At 38.9% G+C, this 20559-nt stretch overlaps 2 protein-coding genes across 16 annotated transcripts in view; one reads left to right on the forward strand and one right to left on the reverse strand.

The window, feature by feature from the left end:
* STK24 (serine/threonine kinase 24) overlaps positions 1–14630 on the forward strand; it is a 54797-nt gene extending 40167 nt beyond the window's left edge. For 3 of the 4 annotated variants that reach the window (XM_083851807.1, XM_083851805.1, XM_083851806.1), the window contains 6 exons: positions 1173–1358; positions 2296–2441; positions 5006–5129; positions 5570–5638; positions 9259–9395; positions 10702–14630. In XM_083851807.1, the coding sequence (XP_083707933.1) occupies positions 1173–1358; positions 2296–2441; positions 5006–5129; positions 5570–5638; positions 9259–9395; positions 10702–10738 (699 nt within the window). In that variant the 3' untranslated portion in view covers positions 10739–14630. The remainder of the gene's footprint in view (positions 1–1172; positions 1359–2295; positions 2442–5005; positions 5130–5569; positions 5639–9258; positions 9396–10701) is intronic. The other variant, XR_014589060.1, reaches the window with a different exon arrangement.
* FARP1 (FERM, ARH/RhoGEF and pleckstrin domain protein 1) overlaps positions 11379–20559 on the reverse strand; it is a 224700-nt gene continuing 215519 nt past the window's right edge. For all 12 annotated transcript variants that reach the window (XM_083851708.1, XM_083851718.1, XM_083851715.1 and 9 more), the window contains one exon: positions 11379–19510. In XM_083851708.1, coding sequence (XP_083707834.1) covers positions 19429–19510 — 82 coding nt within the window. In that variant the 3' untranslated portion in view covers positions 11379–19428. The remainder of the gene's footprint in view (positions 19511–20559) is intronic.

The following is a 20559-nucleotide window of genomic DNA, read 5'->3' on the forward strand; positions in this document are numbered from 1 at the left end:
CAACTGAGCAGAGACAGAGTGGATTAGAGGGTCACATAATAAGGACAGTAGTGATAAATTAATTCTCTACTCTATCCAGTACCTGGAAATAGATCTTGAAAACCAAAACTTGAATGTACTTAATTGATACCTTGTCCTTGTTTGGAACAGAGATCTTTGGTAGCTCCTCGCTACCAAAGCCTTGCCACGTAAACCCAATGTGCTATTTCACCAGAACGTAAGGTATTAGGATGCGTTACTTCGGGCAGATTTGACAGTAGGGTTTGGAGCTAGGGAGACTACATTTCCTGGAAGGAATAGTCCATTTTGATGATGAAAATCTATGAAACAAATATATCTACATTAAAACAAGAGTCTGCATGTTGTGACATCCAGTAAAAACGTGAATCCAACTCATCACTGAAATTAAATGGTACCGGATCTAGCATTGATCTCCGCAGCGTTATTTGACTTGTCCCTCTAACTTGTCAGTAAGCCTTTGGATTGGCATTTTTTATGAGCATGACTTTAGAGAGGTTTCATTTACAGCAGGCTTTCTTGGCCTACAAGACATGTCTTTCAGGAGGTTTACAAAGCAGATCTGGTAGAAAAACACTTCCCATGTTTCAGAAGCTACTTGGACCAAGTACTTAACTGGTTAAAATATTGGGGTGAAAAAATTGCATGATATTGTTCTAGATTGTGTTTCACTAGTCTGTGAAAAGAATGATACATGAGGCAGTTTTAAACCCCAGGAAAATTATATTCTAATTTATTCAATTTCTTGTAGATGTCCTGGCGAATGCTTATTGAATAAAAGTGTTTTCTGCATGTTATGACATCTTTATCACCCTGTTGAGTCCTGCCTCATACATAAATAGTAAACTTGAATATAGTTGGCAAAGTGCTAGTTTATAACAACTCTAACATTATTTTAAAAAGATTTGTTAGTTATAACTGATTTTGAATGTTTAAAAGTTTTCAAACTCTTACTAGAACTGCTTTATGCAGTAGAGTAAAAACAACTGATGAACTCTCTATCCTTTGTTTTATGTGGTTAACCACATAATCAGACTATGTTAATAAGAACAATTTACATATGAAGTGATTTACAGTAAAGTTTTAAAATCTACCTTTGCTAGCAACATTTTCTTCTTTCTCCAACTTCATCTTAAAATGATTATTTCTTACAGGCAGATATCTGGTCATTAGGCATAACAGCTATAGAACTTGCGAAAGGAGAACCACCTCATTCAGAATTACATCCGATGAAGGTTTTGTTCCTCATTCCTAAGAACAATCCACCAACGTTGGAAGGAAACTTCAGTAAATCCCTCAAAGAATTTGTAGAGGCCTGCTTGAACAAGGACCCAAGCTTTGTGAGTTTCGACTGTTTTTCAATATGTCATAAAGAACTTGACTGATTTATATGAATTCTCTATGGAAAAAAACGTTTACAGGAGTTTAAAGGGGGAATCCCTATTAGTGACTTATAGGGAAAGATTAACTGGAATTTGCAACTTGCCCTTTTAAGGTTCAGTTACTTTTTCCTTTACTGATAACAACAGTATTTCTTTACCACTCTGTTTTTTAAAAAATGAATGAACTGTAAGCTTACTTCATGCAGAAGTTACTCTTTCAAATTGGACAAAGCATTTTGAGATGCACAGGCAGAGTAGGACAGGTAAGGAAATAGCCCACCCACAGATAAACTTGATCAGATTTTATCAAAAGATTTATACATACATTTATATATATATGTATGTATATATATTACAGACGGGATTCAGAGTAAAGTTGAAAACTGAGAAATCCTTCAACAAATAATTACAGTTTTTTAAGGAGGCAAACATACTTTTGCTGTGCCTAACCTTAGTGCAGAAACTGGTTTAAAAGGGAGAGATTTTCTTGTGAGTATTTGTTTTTATATATGAGGTTTAAGAGCTAGGTTAGTAAAGCACTATGTAAACTCTTCAGAAAGCTTTAAAGTGGAGGCAACAGTTCTAATAACTGTAGGGATGTTGGAAAACCCTGCTGTGAATGATAACCCCAGGCTCCACTGCATTTGAATGTCAAAGGAAATTAATTTAATATATTGTTTTGGCACTTCTGTAAAGTTTTATCATAAGTCTCTACATAGGAAGTAGTATAATTCAGCATTTATGGAGTGGGGCAGCATATTCACCAGCATCTTAATTTTTATTTGTGTATACTGTATGTCTTTATAAATACTTATTTGCATCAAGATTGGCCTGGTTTTCTTAACCTTTTTATAGTGAGTCATTTTAACACTTTCATATACTTTTTTTTATTTAGAGACCTACTGCAAAGGAACTCTTAAAACACAAATTTATTTTACGAAATGCAAAGAAAACTTCCTACCTGACTGAGCTTATTGATAGGCACAAGAGGTGGAAATCTGAACAAAGTCACGATGACTCCAGCTCTGATGACTCAGATACGTAAGTCTGACAAATTTGTAAAATATTCTTTGTAAATAGAGAGGCAAGTAGTTATTTCTACCACATATGTTCCTATGTTCTGTTATTTATTTACAGATTTTCAGGTTAGCAGCCTTGGTAAGCTAATGAAATCTTAATTTCAGTGTTGTAAGGGATTTTATGCAAATAACCACTGAAAATAATTGTCCTGGCCCATTCTTTACTATCTTCTCTTTTATGTAAGGTCTAGGGTCGTTTCTAGACAGAAGGCCAGCTGTGCTTCTGTCCTGTGAGCAAAAGTTAGGCCTCACCCTGCACAACCAGCTAGCAGTGTACCTGTGCACTGTGCTGTGCGTGCATGCGGCCATGTAAGGAGAGGAGTTGTCTCCTTGGTGGCAGGCTGGCTTTCTTTTTGGCTACCTGCAGTAAGCAAGCAGCAGCATATCCTTCTATGTAAGAGAGGGTTAGTGGTATAATGCTCCTATGATAATGGGGATTTGGAACCGAAATGGTTGCTGAGTGCTTATGACACAATTTAGCATAATCTCTGAGCCTGTTTTCCCCTCTGCTTCCACAGCAGCCCTTGTATTAGATGTGATAAAAGGGTGAATTGATTTGACGTGCTGATCCAATGGAGTGCTAACTCTCCAAATCGATCAGCTCACCAGAGCTAATGCATGGATGGAAAGCAGATCTGCCTCTTTCCATGACAGACAGTTCTATGTGACTTCAGGCAGAGATGCTGAAGGATTTTCTTATGCTGATCATATGCTTTTTGGCTTGGTAGGGCACTATAAATACTTTTCATACAGTATCCACAAGATGCTATTCTAATTGGTGGTTTTCTTGGAGATCACTCTAATTCACAGCTCATAAAGAAATGAGCTTAGAGAAGGAGATTTATTATAGAGCAAAGTGAAATGTAACACCGTGAAGGGTTTTTCTCAGCATAAATATTATTTTTCTCTTGAATTTCCAGGAGTTAAAGAAAAAAACTAGTTTACAACGCCATCCACAAAAAAATGTGGCAAAAGATTTATTTCTGGCAATATAATATGTTAAATCCATGCTGTGTCCCTACTTTTTTTAGCTGAATATTTTGAATCAGGAAGAAATCAGTCAGTTCATCCCCAACCTCAATTAGCAAGGCATCGCAGAATCATAGATTGGTTTGGGTTGGAAGGGACCCTAAAGATTACCCAGTTCCAGCCCCCCGCCATGAGCAGGGATGCCACCTACTTGACCAGGCTGCCCAAAGCCCCATCCAGCCTGGCCTCGAACACCTCCGGGAATGGGGCATCCACAGCTTCTCTGGGCAGCCTGTGCCAGGGCCTCACCACCCTCACAGTGAAGAATTTCCTCCTAACCTCTAATCAAATCTTCCCTCTTTTGGTTTAAAATCATTCCGCCTTGTCATATCACTATCTGCCTGTGTAAAAAGTCACCCTTCGTCTTTTCTGTAAGCTTTGTGAAGAACTAAAAGGCTGCAGTAAACTCTCCCCAGAGTCCTCTTATCTCTGGTCTGAACACCCCCAGCTCCCTCAGCCTGTCTCCACAGGAGAGGCGCTCCAGCCCTCTGAGCATCTTTCTGGACCTCCTCTGGACCCTCTCTCACAGCCCCACGCCCTCCTTGTGCTGGGGCCCCAGCCCCGGACGCAGCACTCCAGGCGGGGCCTGACCAGGGCAGAGCAGAGGGGCACGATCCCCTCCCTCCCCTGCTGGCCACCCCTCTGGTGGTGCAGCCCAGGACGCAGTTGGCTGCTGGGCTGCAGGCACACGCTGCTGGCTCGTGCCGAGCTTTTTGTCCACCAGCACCCCCACGTCCTTCTCCGCAGGGCTGCTCTCAGTGAGTTCTTCTCCCAGCCTGTGCTCAGGTCTTGGATCACCCCGACCCAGGTGCTGCACCTTTGTTGAACCTCGTGAGGTTCACTTGCGCCCACTTCTCAAGCTTGTCCACGTCCCTTTGGATGGCATCCCTTCCTTCGGCTCTATTAACTCAGCTTGGTGTCATCTGGAAACTTGCTGAGGGTGCACTCGGTCCCACTGCCTATGTCACTGATAAAGATATTAAACAGCACCGGTGCCAAGACAGACCCCTGAGGGACACCGCTCATCACTGGCCTCCGCCTGGACGTAGAGACATTGGCCATGTGACCAAGTGTCCTGTGGGACTTCTACAACGATATTCTAAGCTATTGTCTTAACTGTTTTTCTAGGCAAAAAAGTGGATTATTTCTTCTGTTTTTTTTCCCTGTCTTCTGTTAGCTATTTGAGATACTACGCTAAAGACAATTTCACATAGAAATAATACACTTCCTGTTGTTTTTTGATGTAACTTGGGAAGTTATTTTCAATCTTCTGATGTCTCTATTTCTTTTTGAAGTTAATTTAGCATTTAGTGAAGTATCGTAGTATTTTCTATTATAAAAGCCATTAATTTCCCCAAAAGATAAGTTGTATTACTTTTCACAACTGTCTTTATTTTCATTGGTTTGTACAACAGAATCCTGATTTTGGTCTTGAGTGGAAGTTTTAAGTTGAAGGAACATGAACAATAATCCTTTTTTTTTTTCCTTTCCTCACAGTGAACCAGATGGCCAGGCTTCAGGTGGGAGTGATTCAGGAGAATGGATCTTTACAATAAGAGAAAAGGACCCCAAGAATCTAGAGAACGGAGCAGCCCAGCCTTTGGAGTTTCAAAGAAATAAGGTGCTCGAAGTGTTGATTGTATTGTAGAAGGACATAATTATTGCTATAATAATTTAGTGGGGTGATTTAGTATTTTTCACAAGTCTATTTTTTTATGACTCTGAAAGCATTTAAATTGTAAAACTTTTTGTAAATATCAGCATGTGTATGATTTGGTGAACGCTTGGTAGGATTTTTTTTTCTTCCTAATTTTGAGTTTGCAGATATTTGAGTGCTAGAGCCTTAAACTTCAATTCAGCCTCCATTCTCCGCAGTGCTTTGGAATAAAGCACTGTGTTGCAAGATGATTTACATATTCGTATATACATAGAAACACATTTTTCATGAAGCGTGGCATGTTGGAACTATTTTTTTCCCCACTGATTAGAAACAGAATGCAATGAAGATGCTTCTTTTCAGAAATTAAATTGTTCCAAATTTTGTTTGTTTTTTTTCCTAAGGAAAAGGACATCCCAAAGAGGCCTCTATCCCAATGCCTGTCTACAGTTATATCGCCTTTATTTGCAGAGGTGAGTTATTGCTTTAAAGCTTAAGCAATTCTGTGATTTATATCTCTGAAAAAAAAAGGATGAAAGGGTTTCTACAAAGGTTTCTACAACCCATTTAGAACTTACTGTGTTAGTTTTACCTGTAGCGGTTGCTTTCATGTGGGTCAGTGAAGATCTTAGTTTAGCTTCCAGCAGTGGTACTTAAACATTGTAGCAACATCACCCATACTAAAGCAATAGCATGCTTGCAAGCTAACAGCTGAAAACAATGAATATGAAAAATTGAAAGGTAAGTAAATATTTGGATTAGAGCATTCCTATTTATTTTTTATTTTGACACTGCTTTATCTCTTTACTATTTTATGTATCATTTTATCTGTTACAAAATTTAAGCTTTTCACTGTTCCAATATTTGGCTGCAGCCCAGCCCAGGAAGAATTTAACTTTTGAATTTCAGATTGAAAACTGTATTTTGTTTCCATTCTGAATTTTATATTGCTTTATATTTGTTTTTCCAAATACTAAGATAAATAAAAATAATATGAAGGGGAAGATATTTATTTATATGTGATTATTTACAAGCGTTGATAGAACTCTTATCTTAAAAACAAGTAAAACAAACAAAAAACCCCCTGCCCTCTCGCCCTATCTTTGCTATGAAAGATTTTATTTAAATAATGCTTTCAACCATTGTAACCATTACAGAAATAAAGTTGTTCTAGTGAAAAAAGTTGTCTTAATTTTGTTCTAATGAATGAAATCATGATTCAGTAGGTTATTATAGAGTTTTGCATGCTGCTCAGGAAGGATACTCCCTACTTTCCCATCACCCAAATATTTTTCTTGTTGCTCTGCATCTCCTTTAGGTCTTCTTCCTTCCTCCCCCCTGTCAAGCACGATGTGGGTCTTACATCCACTATTTTCCCCAGTCCCTCCTCCATTTTTATCCTTTCTCTATTTTCACTTTCTCTCCACCATGCCTTTTCTTACGTGTCTTCTGGAGATCTCTGGGTTCTTCCTTCCCATGGTATTGCTAACTAGTTGCTCTCTTTTTCTTTTCCCTTTCTTGCTTGCCATTCTTGTTTTCAAGGCCATTCTTTTTATTGCTGCTTGTTGTCACAGTAGTCCTTAAGACTGCCATCTGCTTCCATGTCCTCAGTGTGTAGAAGCTACAGAAAAGTTCTTCCTCAAACACTTGTTCGTGCAGTGGGAGAAGTCTTAGTCTGGTGTCTGCTGTTGGTTCATGCTTCAGACTCCTCTTTCATGCAGCTTCTGGTGGATAGCCACAACTTTCCCAAACTGCTCCAGAATTTCGCTGCAGGGTTTCCTTTTTCTTAAGGGCATGGCAACTCTCTGCTTTCTGGAAGAAGCAGCGTGCTATATATCAGGGTTCCATTTGTTTAGCGAAGACACAGCTGCACCTTCAGGAATTATTGCCAGATAAATTAATGAGTTACCACGGAACTCCCCCCAAAAGAACAAAACTAGGTATATAGAGCTTTTTGTCAACATGGTGTCTTCAAAGCTTTTGACATAGAAGACTGTAGATGTAAAAACCCTTTTCAGTTGAACTCTGGTACAACTTAATCAGGAGCTGTGACTGGAGAGGTTTGTTCAACTATTGGGCCCTGCCTCTGGTGCTAGTAGGAATCTGAAGCTTGGTGCACCTAAGCAAAGCTGTTATTTAAAAACAAAACAAAAAACCCCTGGGAATGAATAAAGTCATGCTTGTCAGTTATCTGTTACCTTCAGTGACCAGCTACCACCCTGATGTGGTTCCTTCCTCTGTATCGGAGGATGCTTGCTCTGAACTGTATGCTGTGACCCGTTCTGGGTTCCTTTCTGAGGCAGATCTGAAAGTATTCTTTGTTGTGATGTTCCTAACTATTTTCTACCTTGATCATCCTGTCCTCATGCTGTGATTTCCCAGTTTAGACTAAGTGGGGAAAAAAGGCATTTGTGTCTTCCCTTTACCTGCGCTTTGTATGCAAGATCTCTTTCTTGAGCATCCTGGATGCAATGAAGAGAGAACACAAGCAGCAGCCAAAGCAGAGTGCGGAAGCCTTGCTCCTGCTTCCATTGTATGCCGGTTGTCATACAGGTGGTGCCCTCATGATTCCCTGTGGTCCCAGCCACATGCTTTAAAACCTCCAGATCTGTGTTGTTTTCAGAAGGGTGCCCTAACATCTTTCCTATAAGCCATCGCTAAACGTGGAACCAGAACGATGACTATTTCCTGTTTTCCCTTGCAAGATTCAGATTCCTCTTAAGTAAGAGCTTTTCCTCAGTGCTGATGGCACCTCCTGAGCTGTAGTTGCTGACAGCTGTTGAAAGTCTACTTCATAAAGTCCTGAAAGGCCACTTTAATGCTTGAGAAGATGTCTCTTCTCACTGGACACCTCTGAAGTACTTCATTGCTACTTTGCTCCCTCTGGAATGTCTTGTGTTAATACCAAACTCCACAAGGTGTCCTGACACGTTAAGTCTGCTTTCTGCTGATTGATGGGGATCGTGCTTATTCCGTGTAACCAAACCCATGCTTGACCAGGGCCAAAAGTGTGTGCATGCACAAATTACATCCCAGAAAATGGTGCAAAGTTTCCATGTGTTGACGCTTTCTTCATTACTGGCATGCACATCCATGCATGCTCATGTGTATTTTTTTTTTTTTTTTTTGCAGACCAGCTCCAGCATTCCCAGGGTTCTCTTAAACCAATTGAATAATTTCTAGAGAAATAGTTCCACTGTTCTTCAGTTCTGTATAAACAACTCTGATACCCTTTGGTCCAAAGCACTTATATGCAGTCAGCCTCCTTCTGGAGTATTTTTTCCACCATTTTTTTCCCCTCTAAGGAATAACGTTGATTTAAGAGGATGATGCAAAGCACCTCTTGACAACTGCTGTAGTGATGAAAGCGGAGAGATACTTGTAAATGCAGACATCCAACCTGCTGGGGAAAGCCCAGTCCCTGAAAGACGACCATGCCTTCTTTCACCCTTAATGCTAGTAAAATGACGCCTTCTTCTAAGGAAGCCCAGACCCTGATAAGATTTTTGAAAGCTCTTTAGGGAGTTCCAAGAAATTATTTTACCATTCGTACTCTGCACCTTATACCAGCTCCTACATAAGCTGAGCACTGAGACCTTCTCTCTCAGACCCCCAGTTCCTGTCTGATTGTGGGATCTTTTGTTTCAGGGAGATGAGAGCACTCAGGATTTTCTGTTATACATGTTGACAGTGAAAACATTTTCTAACAGTGCTCACACAAATGTTCTCTCAGTGTTTAAGTATAACCTGTAGGTGTATAAGATATATACAAAAGTGCATGTGTAAGCAACACATCTTGAAACCAAGCAGCTTCAGCCAAACAGTGCGTGTTCTGTGGGGTGGTGTCATGAATTTTGAATGAAAGGGATATATGAATGATTGAAATCTTGCGAGGATGAATGACACCCAAATAACTACTGCATAGATTAACTTCAGGAAGAAAAAGGTCTTCAGGATGTGAGGGTGTATAATGAAAGTCGAATCTTGACACTGTGAACACTAGCAGTCACTTTCTAGCAAGATTTTGCGTTACATTGTTTATGGAAATATTATGAATATATTATTAATGTATCACTTCCTTTTTTTCTTTCAGTTGAAAGAGAAAAGTGAAGTATGTGGTGGTAACACAGATTCCATAGAAGAACTGAGAAAGGCGATTTATTTAGCTGAAGAGGCTTCTCCAGGCATTGCAGATAACATGGTGTCACACCTTGTGCAGAGGCTTCAGAGGTAATGAAATAATTCACTAAGGATTACAGAAAATGGCAGATCTTATTCTACAAGCATGTGACTAGTGCTAAATGGAAAGAGTGGATTTCTTTTTTTAACAAAGGAAAGTACAGTTCTGTGCTTACAGTTGTGTTTCCTTTGTATGTCAAAAACAAACAAAAAACAACCCAAACAACCCAACCATCTTTTGGTGATGGTTGACTTTTGTTCTTGCAATTACAGCTGAAAATGATCGTCTGGAGTCAGGCTTTCACTGGGCACTTCTAATTGTGGATGCCAGCAGTTATTATTTTTGTCTTAGGAGATACCTGCTATGCTTTTTTTTTTTTTCCTTTTGTCATGGCTCTGCATCTTTGGACTTTTGCTGTTTTTCTCAGCCGTAGTACCTTATTGCAACAGTCAAAGCAGACGTTCCCTTTTCTTTGAAGGAGGGAAAGAAACATTCATAAGGAATGTCTGTTGATGGGTCATGCACGGGTGAAGTTTTTCTTACACTAGGGATGGTATTAAGCTAGTACATCAACATGCTTGCACTCCTTCTATAAAGAAATGAATGGCAGGATCCACCTTAAAAATGAATTTGAACTGTTCCACAGCCTGACAGGTATTTTTGGAGCTAGTCAGCTTCTGAAAAGACAGTTTCTTCTTATTTGAAAGCTACAAAACACATGCGCTGTTGCATCATTTAATCATTTATTGTATCCACTCGCAATGGGCAATATCCTCTCTCCATTTGATAGTAAATTATTGAAAAATGACTCTTCAACAACGTGTTTCTATTGATATACTTATTCTTCCTATGATTGGTTAGACCTGTACTTCCCAAGTTTGGCTAAAAGGGTTTGTTGGGACCCTCAGAAGACCTGCCCAATGAATTGAGTGAGTCCATTTACCTTCCCCATTCAGTTCTGATCTTTGCTATTCCATAAAGTTGACTGGAAGTTTAATATGATTAAGATGCTTGTTTTTCTTTAGATGGTTTAAGATGCTAGTTAGACTATGAAATACAAGCTTTCTGCCCCAGTAATATTTTGGAATGATTAGGAATGAGTAGGAAAGCTGGAATCACTAAATTTTGCCCATAGCCTACAGAATTTTTACATCATATACTTCTTGATAACACACTTGAACACAAGTTGTTTCTGCTGTTTCCTTAAAGTGTGACAGTACTGGTGGATGTCATTTTGGAAGGAAAAAGGCTGGAACTTCAACAGCATGTAACAGGATAATAACTTTTAGTTGCTGCTGCTTGTTACATGATGCTGTTCTGAAAGTCACGACAATAATGATTTCTTTTCCTCTTCAGATACTCACTAGCTGGAGGAAGTACTTCATCCTACTGAAGTACTCTTTCTGACTTTTCTAAGACAACGGAGATCCAATGGTGTCTGCAGTGAAGAAGCGCGTCCTGAAGTCGTTCTACCCTCAGTCACCAGAATGTCCTTTGGCGGAAGGATGTTCCTAAACGTGCAAGAGTGAAAATGAAGTCTCTCAGATGGAGGCAGTCTTTTTCAGCTCCTTAAAGCTATAGTTTTTTTAATGACAATGCACATATTCCAGGGAGGTGTCTTTTTGTAAAATTTGCAATGTATATTTAGGTTTGTGATAGAGAAATTGAAGATATTGAGAAACCTCAGGTATCTTGCTTTAAGAATTCCACTGGGAGATGGAGTATGTTTGTTGGAATTGTGTACAGATATGTATATAATGTCTTTTTTTTAAATGAGAGCCTTTCAACGTGCATAAGGAATCACTGTGTACAAAATGGTAAAGTGCTTCTGTAGATACTGTTAGTGGGGTAAATATTTGACAGGCCATAACTGAGTATTGCCTTGCCTTTATTACATGTAAATCTTGAATTACGTGATAAGTGAATCTTGGATTGATTTTTTTTTTGTATGTGAAGGATTTGCCATTGAAAGATAGTTAATCCTGTACAATGGAACCTTCTATTCGTACCTCAGCAAAGACACAATTTTATTCTGTTTCTCCAGTACTTCTTCCTTTTTATCTATATTCAGAGTGTGACTTTCTGATTATGGTACTACTTCTGGTTGTTTTAAATTGAACACACCTTGTCTCTCAAAGCTTTAAATTTAAATTATTGTTTTTTCCTATAGAATGAGCTCTTTCATGTCTTCAGTTTTAAATTGTGCCAATGCAAATTCTGAACCATATGTATTGTTCAATTTTAGTAATAGATACTTGTGAAGCTTGTAGTGAAATTCAGATACAATCTCTTTTCCACCTAAACACATTCGAATGCTCACACAAATTTTTTTTGCATTTATTCTGAAATAACTCATTAAGATGTTGGCTCTAAGACAGTGGCAAATGTTTCTTCATTACGCCTATTTTTGTCATTAAAATTAATGTCTTGCAGCGTAAAAGGAAAATTATCCATGTATTCAGTGTTTCGTCTTGCTGCCTAAATCTGTGCATCCTTTTACTGAAAGTGATAGAAATTAGACAGAAGGACTGCAAAACTGAGCCAAGGGTGTCATATGCTATGTCCTATTACTAACTGTAGGGGGAAAAAAAAAAAGAAATTTTTTGAATTCTAAAATTCCAAGTATTCCTGTGACAGCTCCTGGATAGCTGACTTAAGCTTTAAAATTTCCTTGGAAATAGTAACATTATTCACACAATTGATTAGGTGTTGTTTTTTTTTTTTATCCCTCCCCGATAATATTACTTCAAGGTTTACCTTGGCTTGTTTCACCAAGGCTGTGTGCAGGCACTTATTCTTCTGGTACCTAAGAGACCATTTTTTTCATTTAATAGAAAAAAAATGATGATTTTAGGTTTTAGACAGTGAGGTACCTTATCTGTTTAAGTGTGTTTTTAAAAAATAAAGATATGAGATTTTGAACAAAAGATTAAAATAAGCATAGGCATGTCTACCTACCTGGCTTTGTACAAGAAGACTCCGTCTCTCTGATCGTTCTGGAAGCTGGTGAGGTTGTCGTGCAGGACTTCACAGCACTATGCTAGCCATTATTATATGCATATTTGTAGCCTTAATTATTAAATAATTTAACAGTGATAAAGACGCTGTTATGCTAAAAGAGCTGTGAAACTCTGAGCAGGCTAAAAAAATAGTTCAAAGAAATGGGTATTTCATTCTTGTAGCCATATTCTTAGACACAACACATTTGCCAGTGTGGTTTTTTTGTTACGGTTAAGTGAATTTAAGATAAATTGAACAATGCATACATTTGAGCAATGTTTTGTAACTCCTCTTTGATCAGTATCGTTAAACATGTTTTCTGTGCTCTTAAACTTGAAGGCTAGGCTTACCCTCGAGGAAACGAAGTCAGCTCTGCTGCTGTGAGACGTGCAGCTGAATACCGTGCAGTGGGAAATTCACCTTTTGACATCTCTATGTCAGAACATTCAGCCGTTCGATAAATACGTGCCGTTATAGCATACGGAAAGAAATAGATGCGTTTGCATTCAAAATATAAATAGAAAAATGGAAGATGTCAACGTAAGCACTTGAAGTTAAAGTTAGCTACTAATTAAAGTTAGCTTACTTGGAGTTGCATAGACCTCAGAGATTCAGCGGAGATGTTAAATTTATGGTAGTAGCTGGAATCTCAAGAATTTCTCAATCAGGAAATTGTATGAAGTCCTAAGGTACGTTATTTTTGAGCAATCATTTAAAAAGTAATAAATAACATATATTTTTAAGTTACATTTTTTGTTGCATTCCAGGATTGTGTGTTGAGGAAATACTTCTCAGTTTGAGTAGATTGTGACAGAATTTGCTTGGTGGTTGTGTCCTTTGGTTTGGTAGCTTAAAATAAGTTAAGACACACAGCAAGGCTGATTAGCCAAATCGCTAGGACATTGACAAAACGACAAGACCTTGTTTATGGTAGAGATGTGTATTTTTATATGTAATATATAGATTATTTAATTATAGACTATCTTAAAGTGAGATTCACTGACAAAAAGTGTGCTGTATCTTGAATGTAAAATTACAATCATTTGCTGTTGGGAAGTATTGATGCTTTAAACATAAGATCTGTATTGGTAACAGAAGAAGAGCTTCATTTGAAAGAAGCATGGCCTCAGTTTCTGAAAGAAAAATGAGGGTATTGATATTTTTGAGAGGTTGTCTCATGCTGAAAACATTTGTTATAAAGTTGCGCCGACTTTTTATTTTTTGCAGGTAATGCATCTTCACTCAGTCTTGAATATTCTAAGCAACAGGTTATCCCTATTTATGCAAACAGTTAAATCAGTAGAACTGCTTACTTGTCAGGGATTTCAAGATTAAGCATTAAATAAACTCACTTTCTGTTTAAAGAGAAAATAAAACCAGTCATTTGCACTGAAGGCTTGCTTTTTGTAACTATCAGATGTGTAATCTATTTTTTTAACTTAATTTTCCTTGCAGTTGCACTTTGTAGTTGATCACCGGTTTACTAAAGTACGACGACGTGATCAGTATAGTAGAGGATGCTTTCGGTAAAATGACAAAGCACTGCTTTCCTGAAGTGCCATGGTTTCCTTGCCGCTCCAAACGTTTTGCGTATGTCCGTGTGGGTAAGGCCGGCTCACCCAATGGCTCTGGGGTGGTTTAACTGGGGCGTTTGCTTTCTCTGTAGGCGAGGGGTAAGGTATGCACTTGGCTGCAAAGAAGCTGGCGTGTTCTGAGCTCACCTCCTAGCCTAGCCACCCTAACTCCTTCATCTGCCTGTGCTTTTAATGTACGTGTGAAACGTCTGGCTTAGCTCTTACTCCTTAACGTGGCGTTACGTATTTTTTTAAAGATAATGATACCAATTTGTAAAGGTTTCACGTTTTCCTTACTTTTAAGGAAACATTTTTGCCTTCAAAACTATCACCATTGGAAGATCATCAGAAGTGTTAATAAGCACAGGTATAATGCAAGGATCAGTACAATCACAATTATTTTTGTAAGTTGCTGGGGAGGAGCTTAAAGTATAGCACAAATCTGCAAGCTTGCTCTTTTTAACTATGTTTTGCAGATGTGCTAGTAATTGCACTGAGCATATGCAGTAGACAACTTGTATGTAATGGTTTTCTGCCTTCTTTCTAAGCATGATTACAGAGGACAATTAAAGTGTATATCTTGTTTTCTGTAACGTTGCTGCCTGTTTATAACCATGTACTTAAATTTTACTTTTGTCACTCGACACCAACATAATAAAGCTCCTTGTAAACTACATGACCTAGAAATAAAGAAGGAAACGTTTAATGAAATCTTGCCATCTGAGTGGTCAGTTAAGATGAGATTCCGGGGTCCCTTCCCCAAGGGGGATGCTCTTGTGGGTTTCTAGGTCAGTTATTGTCCGCATGTCAGTACCAGTAAGCAGGAAGTTTAGAAATCGGTGTTCAGTTTTCAGTTGTAATGATCTCAGAATTTGTACAAGAGAACTCTTGTTTCAGCTGGAACAACAATTTCTGAGCAAGACTTGAGAATAGTTGGGGGAATTCAGTAAGTTTAACTCTCACAGCTGGCCTACCCATGTGGGAAGTTTAGTTCTCTTCTTGATAAAGTTATTTTTTTTTTTTTTTAGTACACACATACAAGTGATTGACAGTGTAATGTTTTGGTTTAATGTATGCAGTTTTCTATGACAGTTTGTCCTAGAGTAAGGCAACGTGCCAATTTACAAATGGCAATGATTTAAAACTTGCTTTTTATGTTTCATCCTAACAGCCCAGTGAAACTGATGAAGTGCTCACATCAAGTTGCATTACCTTAACCCCAAATAGTGCATCTTTAATTACCCATGTCATTGAATAACAATCTTTCTAACATTTGCAGTCCTATAATGCTATTCCATGACTATTTTCTGCTATTAAAAAAATGTGCGAGGGCCACACTGCCCTTTTTTTTTTTTTTTTCCTCTCCCCCTCTATCAATTCTTTCTTGCATCCCCTAGGGGTGGTGAAGCTCTAGCAACTGGAGTAGTGTATCTGCACATACCTCATTATGGTGGCTGTTTTCTTTTGATGGGGAAGACCACGTAATTAGTTTTGAATGAAAAGGAAAAATGGTCAAAATTGGGCTTTTCGAGTTCTGTTTGTTTCTCTGTTTTAGGTATAATTGTGGGATGTTGCCCCTAGTTGTTTCTAAAATGAGTGTTTCCTTGTGAGAGCTTCTTCCACTCAGAGACCGTTACCCTGATGTCTGCAACCCCAGTGCGTGTCTCTGCCTGCTAGCTTGTCTTTGTCTCTCTATTACATTTTGACTGATTTTAGCTCAATTTGAGAACATGGATTGCGGTCTTAACAGTAATTAAGTAATTAATTAAAATTTTGTGAAAATAAGTAGTCTGAGTATATCAGTATGACTCGTAGCTTAATGAAAGAAACCCTGGAAATGCTTAGCCCTGTGGGGAAAAAAATTCACAGGAGTCCAGGCTTTGTTGATCCCACTGAGTGTGACAGTGAAGTTTTTGTTTCATTTTTGTGCATTCGTTATTTGAAGCCAGGAATTGATTATTCAAGGCAGGTAATAACAAGTAACAAGCAGAGTAAGTCTCTTGGAGTGATCAGTTTGAGTTTTTTTCCACCGCTGCCCTGAGAGGACGGCGTGGTTGGTCGGAGATTCTGACCTAGCACGCGGCGACGTACGAAGCTGGGAACCCGTCGTGTCTCCAAGCCTCGCTGAGTCAATGGCAGCAGTACTAGGACGTCGGTCAGGGCTAACAGTAAGCGGTTGGCTGTCACAGCTTTCTAGTAAGCCATGGATTTGTTCACACACATGAGGTAAGACTGGCCAGACCGTTGCTTTTATTCTCTTACCATTATTTCAGTTTTGGGGTAACCTTAGGAATAAAGAACTGGAAAAATGCTGACAAATGTACTCCTATTTAAATAACAAAAGTTTGACTGGCTCCATTAAAAAAAAAAAAAAAGGCATCATCATGCCGTTAAAGAAAAAAAATCTTTTTGCCTTGGATGTTACAGAAAGAATATTTTCCAGTCTTTCTTTGCATGAAAATGAATCGTAACTCGAAAAGCTGTTATCTGATTTCCTTCTTTTGAGAGCTCAGCAAAAACTGGCATTGATGATGAGTGTATCCCACAAGCCCCAGTGATCTAAAATAAAATTCAATTTTAGCTGAACTAAGGGCATGACCCTCCCTATAATTGCCATTTTTTAAAAAAGGGTGTTATCACTGTTACAGATAACAATTGTAAAGGACAGATGAAGGGACCCAGCAGTCATTTGTATTTGAAATTCTAGTGGTGTAGACCATAGGCTTTTGCAATAGATGAAATATGTTCGTATCCTCTATTTTTTCCTCCAGTTCATTCCAGAAAAGAAACTCTTTTTATATGTTAAAAAAAAAAAAAGTAATGTATATTCAGTAGCCAGCAGTTGTCCTATTTATTTTGCCTCCCTTAAAAAAGAAAACAAAAACCACCAGAGGTGCTTAGCATGGCTTGTTATAAAGGATGTGAGCTAGAGGGAGGAGAGTTTAGCTAGGAATTACATCAATATTTATAGAGGTGCATAATAATCTTACAGCTGTAGAGCTGGGGGATTAAAGGTCCTGAATGGTGGCTTGGGTTTCTTTTCTGTTCTAATGCTGAAGTAGAGCTGGTGAGGGTTTGCATGTATTATTTTACATCTCAGTAAATTTTTATTCTGGCAGTTGTGCAGCTCCTTACTGCACTCAAGACGAACATCACACGCCGTTTCTTCATCAGCTTCATCTTCCCAAGCCTGTGGCTGTTAATCTCTGCGGAGTTATTTCCTCTTTTCATCACCGTAAAGCTCAGTGCTCCCAGTCCTGGTCAGGCTCGAAGCATTACAGTTCACGTACGTCATCGGGCCACTTGCATTGGCCCTATGAAGAAGGGTGACCACAGGCTCGGCGTGGATAAGCTAGTGAGACCTGCTGCTGGGAGAAAGTTCTTCAGATTTTTTTCTACCTACTTTCTAGGTTTGTCTTTCATCGTGTCAAATGGAAAGAGGAGGTGCTGTAGAGGAATGTGCTTATTTTAGCCACATCGACATTAAAACAAAACACTATAGACTAGTTCAGTTGGAAGGGACCTTCACAGATCGTCTGGCCCAACTGCCTGACCAAAAGCTAAAGCTTTCTAAGGGGAAATACCTAAGGAAAAGAGCAACTGCAACCAGTTACCTGCCCAAGGGTTTGTAGATTTATACACAGCTGAAGCAAATATGCTGAAATGTTTATTTTCCTTTGCCAGGGTGGCTCAGGTTTGGCCAGGGGGACTTCTACTTGTCATAAATAATTAGGAATCCAGCCTATTCCTTAAGATTTTACGCATGCACGTTAAAATACATGCATGGATGTATGGGTGCATGTGTGTGTACTGTACAAAACACAGTCCTAAGTAACTTTTTGAGACCAGCAATATCCTGCTACTCACCAGGAGCTCTAATTTCACTGAGGTTTTCTGTGGGGTGGGGCGGGGGAATAGAAAGAAGGCTTTATTTACTGTCTTCAAACAGCAGTATGTGTGATAGTAGTGTGAGGTATTTTATTCCCTTTTGTTGTGAGCAAAGCTGTAAGCCACCTTATACATCACAGACAGGTAAGCATTTAACAGAGTGAATAGTGAGAAGAAGACAAGTTGGGGGCAGAATTGTCCCAGCTTCATTTCTCATAGTTATATTCTGTTATATATATATATATATTCAGCTATATTCTGGCCCCTCTGTGTAGCACTGCTTGCTCAAAGGCCCTTAGTGGGGAGAGGTGTTTCCAGCACGTTGAACGTCTGTGAATCCAAGTTTATACCAGCCTCACGATGAAGCGTTTCTTAAAGCATAAGGAAAAGCATCTACTCACAGCAGACTTTGTGATGATGCCCTTCTGAGTGGGCTGACGGGTATCAAAAAAATAGTGTTGGATGCCATTACAGCCAGGTGCACAAAATGGGCATTTCTGCTGCGGATTGGGCCCGTCCCTCTGTATACCGAGCACCAGGAGGGACAGAGCAGCTGACAATCCAACAGCAAAACCAAGCATCACACTAGGATGTGCAGCAGGCATGGCGAAGGCTTGGGGGTTCAGTAGCATGCCCGGCTTACGCTGCTTTAGTCCCTGCTAGTTACCAAGACACTCCACAAATTAATTACAAATAGCTGTGGTTCTTGTAGGATACAGGTGTTTTTGGTTTTGTTTTTCAAGTCTGTAAAACAAACAGCAGAATGTCACCACAGCCTTTAATTTCTTCTTGTACATACCATTCACAGTACATTAACAGCCCAAATAATATTGCACTGGATTATTTTTAAACTTTTTTTTTTCATCTTGCAAGTAGTACTCACTTTTCAAAGCCAACAGATGAACAATTTGGTCAACTTGCACCAAGAAAAATGGTTAGATAGGAATCCTATAGTTTATTTATACCACATGGAGCAGTAACCCCAAAGGGAACTGAGAGTGAGCTGTAAACTGTTTCCTTGTTAAACATAGAAAATTAGTAATTCCTTGTTGATTAAATGTAGAAAGACTGGAGGAAAAAAAAACATGAAATCTGAAAGTTACCTCATTCCTGTTAGACTGCTTACTGTATATATATAATTATAGTCTATGCTGTGAAAGTCCACCTACATTTAAAAATTCAGCAGTCTACAGATTAACATGGTAAAAAAAAATAATATATTTTTATGTAAAGAAAAGAAATAGTGTTTGCCTCACAGGAGAAAGTTTTCAGATTGTGAAGTCATTTTTTTTTAGGTGCAATCTCTGAGGCAATAAAATGTCTTTTGGCATTTGGCACTCTAATAAGGACAATATTTTAATACTGGCACAAGCTAAAAACAGCACAGAATGTCAAAATACAAGACATGAAACGAACCGCAGCCACTGGGATGATGGTAAGCTATTTTCAACATACAGAAAACACAGGTTTGCTGAGGAACCGTGAGTTTCTGCAAAACCATACTTTTTGTTTTTTCTTTTAACAAACGTAAGTTTTACTAAACTTGGAGGGAGAAATGATTCAAACGTCCTCTAGAAAATCAGCAGCTGCTGGACAGTCGACACGGCGGTTTGTTTAGCTGTCAATAGGCATGAGGCTCTTTGTGACTCAGAGCTCGAGTGCGTGAGGCAGAGCTGGTGGCACTTCGGATCACTTCCATCCATCTGTGAGGGGGCACGAGGAGACAAAAGCAAAATAATGGTAAATTCCTAAGGAAAGATTTCTTGAAAGATTTTTCTCTGCGTAGTCATTGCCTGTGCCGTTAGTTGTACAAAAACTTTATTTTCAGTGTCTATGGAAAACATCGTCGTGCTTACTACTTTGCTCCCTACCCAAAGTCAAGAGGCTACAGATCCAGATGACTGCCAAATGCATATCTGAAAGGAGGTTTAGAGAGGATGAATGGGGAAGAGGGGCCCCAAAATACACTAACTTAATAGTTTCACTTGTTCTGCAAGTACCAAATCTCTCTCTCTTCCCCCCCTCCTCCCCGATCATCCAAGTGATGAGCAGTTGAAAACAGCCGCTCGATTCTGATGTGAAAAAACGTGCTTTAGCTGCAGTTACTGCTTCTTCCAGAACTGAGAAAGGGCTTTTGTGTTTTTTCTAATTCTACTAATTTATTTAATTACCTCTTCCCCACAATTTGCCTTATTTAAAGTTTTAGACTGACATGGCTAAAACTTAATTATAGGTTTCTTGACTATGAGAGGACATTAAGATCTTTGTTATGTTAATGCTTCATACAAAAGAGCTAAATTAATTCCCAGTGTGAGTAAGCTCAAACCATAATTTTGGAAGAGTAGTGCTTGTTTCCCAGCTCTCCATCTAACTAGAATTCAGTGGAATGTGTAAAAATTATACGCTGAAGTGGCAGAACACAGTAAGAAGAGCAGCTTCTGGGAAAAAGTTGGATTTTATTTCAGGTGTGGATTTTACAGCCAGTTGCACTAGAGAAAGTGAAGTCATTCTGCACACTACTAAAAAGTCCTCTGACCTGTTTACGTGCTTCCTGATGTCTGATACACAGAGAGCTATGTACAGCCAGCCTGATTAATTTTGAATGTGCAATTCCTGCACCTATTTCAAGTTTTGCAGTGATTATTGCTGTAGCTACTATGTGTTATCAAAAACAACTAACTTGGTTCTAGCATTACCAGGTTTAAAATTTCTCTTAAGAATTGGAAGGTTACTTTCTCTTACTGTGCTGAAC

This window comes from Anser anser, assembly GCF_964211835.1.
Source record: "Anser anser genome assembly, chromosome: 1".
Taxonomy (NCBI): Eukaryota; Metazoa; Chordata; class Aves; order Anseriformes; family Anatidae; genus Anser; species Anser anser.